The following is a 6,282-nucleotide window of genomic DNA, read 5'->3' as shown; positions in this document are numbered from 1 at the left end:
CAGAAAGCGGGCGGCAGCACATGCCCGGACTTTCTTTTGGGGCTGGATAACCCAAGCAACGCGTAGTAATAGTGATGCTGGTGGAGCAGGAGGGGGAAGGAAGAAGGCTCACAGTAGTCTTCACAGCACCTTACTGTTTTGTATGCAGCGCACTGCGTAGGTCAGATGCCTGAAGATGCTTCCTTCCAGTTTTGCTTGCCCTCGTGAATAAATTAATATTCCTCCCTTTCCATCCCTGAAAAGGCACTGGCGGATGATGCAGCCTTGCAGAGAGCTGGCCAGAGACTGGGCCTCCTTGTCCTGTTGCAGCTCCTGCTGCAGAGACTTGAGCTTAAGGTCCGTCTGAAGGGCATGCAGCCTGTCGCTTTGAAGCCTGCTGTCTGTGACATCAGCAAGTGTGTGACTGAGGCTGTGGGCTTGATAAGGCAGTTTGTATGCAGCCCGAGCATCCTCTTCATCGTCGCTGCTTAAGTCACTGTCACTGGAGTTTGAGTCAAGGGCCAGGTACTCCTCCTCCTTTGCTGCCTGAAGGTTCTCTCTGAATTCAGTGTCCTCCTGGGCCGAGCCAAGCAGAGCCTGAGCACCCACAGTAGAGATGAAGCTGCTTCGTTCTTCCCCTATGACAATCTCGCACATCCTCACTGGCTCCAGCAGTGATTCTCCCCAGCCATCCTGCTTGGCCACAGGGCAGCCAGCTGGGCTGGGCTCCCACACGGATGCTGCGCAGGACTTGGCCAGCATGGCCAGGTGCTTGCAGGCCCAGTTACGGTCAGAGCTCGGGTAGCCCTCCACAATTACGGAGGCATTCTCACTACCAATGAACTCACAGTTCTCCAGGACACAGAGGGCCACACTGCGGAGGTGGATGCTGGACTGGGCGAAGGTGCAGAACTTCACCTGGCACGTCCCCGGTGCATGGATCTGCAGCTGCCCGCTTTCAAAGTTGCAATTGTCAAACTGGACATAGCCTGAAGTTGTCTGGAAGAGTAAGCACAAGGTGAGACCACTGCACAAAGCAAGAAAAAGCAGTCCTGGATGTGCCATGAAGTCTTTGCACAGGAAACAAGCTCACAGTCACAAACACAATATGCATTCAGGTGTCACAAATGCAACAAGTTCACCGAGGCACAGATGCAGCGCTGCGAGCTGAGTTAGCAAGCATCTTGCAACAAGCGATAACCACTGACTTTCTTCCCTGCTGGCAATATTTCCTTAACTTCCCCAACAAGACACAGCTTTGCAGTCTCAGCAAGGCCCAGCAGTCACGCATGGGAGCAGACAGGGACCAGATGTGCTAAGATTACTAAACCTTAGCAAAGCTCCCTACACAGAGGAGTTTGCAACCTTCAGAGATGCGTATTTGCCAGCTGGCATCGTTTAATGGACTCAGGGGGTTACTGGGTGCAGCGGCAGGTAAGATGACATCAAACATTGCTTGGTTGGCCTGCAGAGATACAATTCAACCCAGAGCCGTTAGCAAACTTGGTGGAAGGATGCTGCACCCACGATGCGTCAAGTGCAAAGCAACAGGTCAAAGTTTGTGCCATGCTGCTGCGCAGGCATCGTGCTGTGGCACTGCAGCAGGAGAAACACCACCAACACCTTGTTCCCTGGCTGTGGTTTCCCACCTAACTGGCAGAATGGAGCCATCCCTACCATGGCCTTCCTGCTTTGCAACGCAATGCACAGGGCAATTTATGGCAGGGCAAGTCTCTGCTTACCTACAGAAAAGGCCAACAGAAATTGAACAAGGTACAGAGGAGCCAGGTCAGAAAAGCTGAATAGCGTGCTTGGAATTTCGCTGTGCTCCTAATTTGGTTAGGAATCTCCTAAATTGTTCTTTTTTCTCCCCAGGTCATCCCGCAACTGCCTAGTGCACCACATTAAAAGCTTCACTTCTGACAGGTGACTGGGGCAATTTTACAGAGATTTCCAGAGTTTGCAGCCAAAATGCTGTCCTAAGATTTGTCTTCAGCCTTGAGTACTCTCAGAAGTGGTCATACTGCAAAGATGTTTTGAAATGCATTTATTTGTACTCAAAGATAACTATACAGAAATCCCTTCAGACCGCTAGCCTGCTCTGGACTGAATCATACCTTCCCTTTTTTTTTTTTAATTAAAAAAAAAAAGGTAATTAGAAGGGATGCAATCCACTCAGCTTCTGAGAGGCTGTTTGTGAAAGCCCTTCTGAAATCGCAACTCACAGGGTTTTAATGACTGCCAGTAGGATTGGCGTTAAGTTTGCTTTTTAATTTTTCATTGATGGATTTGGGAGAAAACTCCCTCATTCCACTAACAGCAGGTGAAGGGCTGTACCATCACCCTGGACTTTCAGACTGATTAAGTTCAATACGTCACAACAATAAAACGGTGAAAGGAAATGAAACTATAAATCATAACCAGTGATGGGCTGACTCATCACAAGGAAGGGCTCATTTGTAGAGGCGCAGCCCACAGCTGCGGCACTCACACTGGGCACATCCCACTCTGGACCAGTCAGCAGCTGTCCATGGGGACCAAGGTGTTGTCAGGGTGGACCACAGCAGCAGGACTGTGCCTGTGATTCCATGCCCTGGCTTAGCTCCGGAGAAGACCCTGGGCATCCTGGCCAAGGGCACCCAGTCCACGCTAAGGGCAGAGCACACAGCAGCAGCAACTGGTTTTTGGGGCAGCAGGGCTGGTGTGGAACGCATTGTGGGCAATGCTGGCTCCCGTGTCCAGCCTCTTGGGCCACCTCACCATGAGGACAGTCGGAACAGCAGCTGGGGAGAAGGGGAAGATCACTGAACAAAGGAAAACATCTGCCAGCCTGGGAGCTGGGAGCCAGAAACATCTTCGAGAAGCACAGCTGTGCCTCTGAAGTGCAGCCAGGTATTGAAAAAAAAAATATCTCAGGATCCCATAGGCATCCTGGGATACCACCAGTAAGTGCAAAAAACCAGGGACTGTAATAGCAACTTTTCATCTGGAAAACTGGAACAGTCTAGGAAAATAAAATTGCTCTGAAAACCCAAAACCATCATCATCCATTGGCTACTCCAAGTGAAAAGTGGAAATGAACAGCATCTATTGGTTGCTCAAAATGGTGGTGTTCCACAGCCTCTTAAACACTTATTTTTATCCAAAACGGAGCCTTCTCTCTCCGAGAACATCCCACCCTGCACGTGTTTTCCCTTTACTAAACTGGCTGAACTCTCTGCATGAACCTGCTGTGAGATCTCGGACTGTAACACAAAGTGTCTTTGATGCAAGACTCTGTTACCTCACCGGTCCCCTCTGGCCCCACTTTTGGGGTTGGGTTGGTTTGCCCTCCCACCTCTGGGATGGCTGGGTACCCTCCTGGGATGCTGTGATGGCTGTGTGCCTCTGACCGAGCGAACGGTACTTGGGTTCAGGCAGCACCAAGTAGTCCTTGCTGAAGTCAGCCCTGCTGTGCACGCCACCAGAACAGTGCCAGGCCAGACCTTCTCAGGGACTAAGGAGTCTAGGCCATGTCTTACCAGGAGCTAACAGCACCAGCCTGAGCTGGGACCAGACAAAACTAAAACTGCTACAGCTGCGCACCTGCACAAACACCAAAGAGGGGATTGCCTACAAGTCCAGCACTTTGTACTGTACAAATATGCAGCCTCATGAGCCCACCGAGCCCTCCTGTATGGCAGCAGGCTGCACGGGGGTGACATTCCTTGAGCAGTGACCTCCAGGTTACTCTTTGAGGCTGAGAGACCCCTACCCGGTGTTTGATACCTATAACAAGGCAAGCAACCTTTTACATTAGGCCTAAAAGTATATTGTATGCTACCAACACTTATATATCTGGCTGCAGCTTAATTATTAGAAAGTGTCGTAATAAATAGTAGAGTCTTTGACCACGGTCTAAATTATCATTTAAATCATCATTTTAATCAGTGTCAAATCACTGTCAAGTCAGTGCTTCACTACCCGTCAATTATTGCTTAATTACTATTCGATTACCATTTAACTGCCATTCAATCATTGATTAATTATAATTTGATCATCATTTAACCATTAGCATAGCCTTTGCAGCTTACCCCACAACCATGACCTCTCTTAATAATTCACCTGTGACAGTTTGGCCCCTTCTGAAATCTATCTGACTCTATCCATACCTGTACCGCATATCCAAATAATCTACCATAAGCATATCCGCTGCTGTGTTGGTGGTGAGTTTGCAGGCATTTACCTACTAGTATTTACCTACTAGTATTTACCTGCTTGCTTGCTGCCGTAACGTTGGTTGTTGCTGTATGACTGATTGTTTCTATTACTGACTGCTCTCATACTATTCATTGATACTGTACTATTGATTGCTGACAGTAATTTCTAATAGCCCGAGATGGGCATACAAATATATATATGCATGTATATAAATATATGAAAATATATGCATGTATATATTTATATGTGTTTGCTTTATTAATCAAAAGCATTCTTATTCTTGCTAGTAGTGATCTGTGCGGCATCTGCGGCAGCCTGCAATCAAGCGGAGACATTCTGAGGACGAAGCCCCCAGCCCCCATGCATCAGGGAGCCCCGCAGACCCCTCGTCACACCCTCCCAACGCTTGCAGGCTGGGGACCCCCCTGGGCCGTGCCACCTCGGCGGCCTCGCCATCCCTGCTGCCCCCGCTCCGCTGAGCCTCACCTTGTAAAGCACCGAGGTGAAGCGGGCCGGCATGAAGACCACGTTGCAGAGGCGGGCGGTGGGGCAGTGCTGGTTGATGCTTGCCAGCAGCACCACCTTCCCCAGCTTGCCCTGCCCCACGACCTCCACAGGCACCTTCAGCAGCACCTCGCTGTGCTCCTCGTGCACGCCGGGCAGCAGCACCAGCCGGTCGTAGGGGCTGGCGACAGCCAGGGCAGCCCGCAGGCTGCTGAACTCGGCCACTGCGCCAACGCAGAGCCGGCGACGGCCCTTCCTCCTCTGGAAAAGGGAGAGGCAGTTGGAGGATTCCAGGGCTTGGGTGGTTTTGGTCCAGGTTTTGGAGGCCAGGTGGTGCTGCTTGAAGGTGTCCCTCCAGGACTGCGGCTCCACGTCCGGCTGGACGGGCCAGTGCGGGTGCCTGTGCTCCAGGCAGCTCAGGCAGAGCTGCCGCCAGCGCGTCCTGTCCAGGCTGAGGACGAGCTCGTTCCAGGCCCTGCAGACCGAGCTGCAGCGGCCCAGGTCAGGGAGGCACAGGTAGGATAAGATGAGCTGCCACAGCTCCACGGGCAAGCCGTCGGCCTCCATCAGCACCTGCCAAGGATGGGACACAGCGTCAGTGACATGGGACACAGCGTCAGCGGCGAGCCCGCAGAGCGCCGGGGCACGGGGTGGGAGGCGAGGTGGAGTCGGGGCAGGGGGACACAGCAGCCCCCACTGCACTTGCCTCTCCAGAGACACAGCCAGCCAGAGGCAGGCCCACCTCCCTCCACCATCTTGGCCCCCACCACCACGGCCCTTCCCTCCGTCTCCTGCCAGCCCCTCAACACCCCAACAAGCTGCCCTTTTTCGGGGCACTTAAAACTTTGTGGCTTAACCCTGGGGCTCCAAGGCTGTGCACATCCCTCAGCAGTGGGGCTCACAGGACCGTGCCGTGGGGGAGAGGGCTGCGCTGTGAGCCCCCCAAGCCCAGCCTGATGGCCCTACCTGGGATGCAGGGCTCGTTAGGGAAGGTGTGAGGCTTTCTCCAGAGGCTGAGTTCATGCCGTGGCCCAGCACACAGGGACACCAGCAGCACCCTCCGAGCAGAGGAGGGATGGAGAAGAAGAAAGCATTCACGACTGCAGCACCAGCAAAGCGGGCACAGCTCCTAATGGAGCCCCAACACCTGATCCCACCCTGGCATGAGGCCACTGCTGCTGATGGCATGCAAGACCGTGCCCCTCTGCTCCAACTCAAGCCACCACCTGCCCAGCATCATTCCCCATGCCCTGCCCTGAGAAACGGTGGCTGCCAGGGGCACGATACTGCTCCTGATTGCAGGATTTCAGCCCCCGCTTCCTACGCTGTCCCCTACCCGGTGCATGCAGCAGTGGAGCCTCCTGATGCCCCGTGTGCTTGGCGACCTCCCAGCACTCTCCAGAAAGTGTCAGACAAGCAGCTTCACAAAACAGGGAGGTACCTCACAGAATTTATCACTTGGTATTTGAGAGTAGAAGCGTTATTATCAGTGACCAGAAAGACAATAATACAAAACAGGGAACTCCACCATCTATTAGCATTCCCCCCTGACGCAGCCCGCTTCATGCACGTTCTCCACTTCACAGCAGCCAGGGATCA

General features: G+C 52.8%; 1 protein-coding gene across 1 annotated transcript in view; it reads right to left on the bottom strand.

Annotated features, from left to right (window-relative positions):
- The window catches only part of LOC121080653 (F-box only protein 10-like), a 14,234-nt gene extending 8,236 nt beyond the window's left edge, over nt 1-5,998 (bottom strand). Inside the window, exons 1-3 of the mRNA XM_040578793.1 lie at nt 5,650-5,998; nt 4,666-5,256; nt 130-978 (exon numbers count right to left, since the gene is read on the bottom strand). Of these exons, the coding sequence (XP_040434727.1) occupies nt 130-978; nt 4,666-5,256; nt 5,650-5,871 (1,662 nt within the window). The 5' untranslated portion in view covers nt 5,872-5,998. The remainder of the gene's footprint in view (nt 1-129; nt 979-4,665; nt 5,257-5,649) is intronic.
- Nucleotides 5,999-6,282: the final 284 nt, after the last annotated feature.

The sequence above is a fragment of the Falco naumanni genome, chromosome W (assembly GCF_017639655.2).
Source record: "Falco naumanni isolate bFalNau1 chromosome W, bFalNau1.pat, whole genome shotgun sequence".
NCBI lineage: Eukaryota > Metazoa > Chordata > Aves > Falconiformes > Falconidae > Falco > Falco naumanni.
The sequence above is the reverse complement of the archived record's forward strand: the minus strand, read 5'-3'. Positions and strand labels throughout refer to the sequence as shown.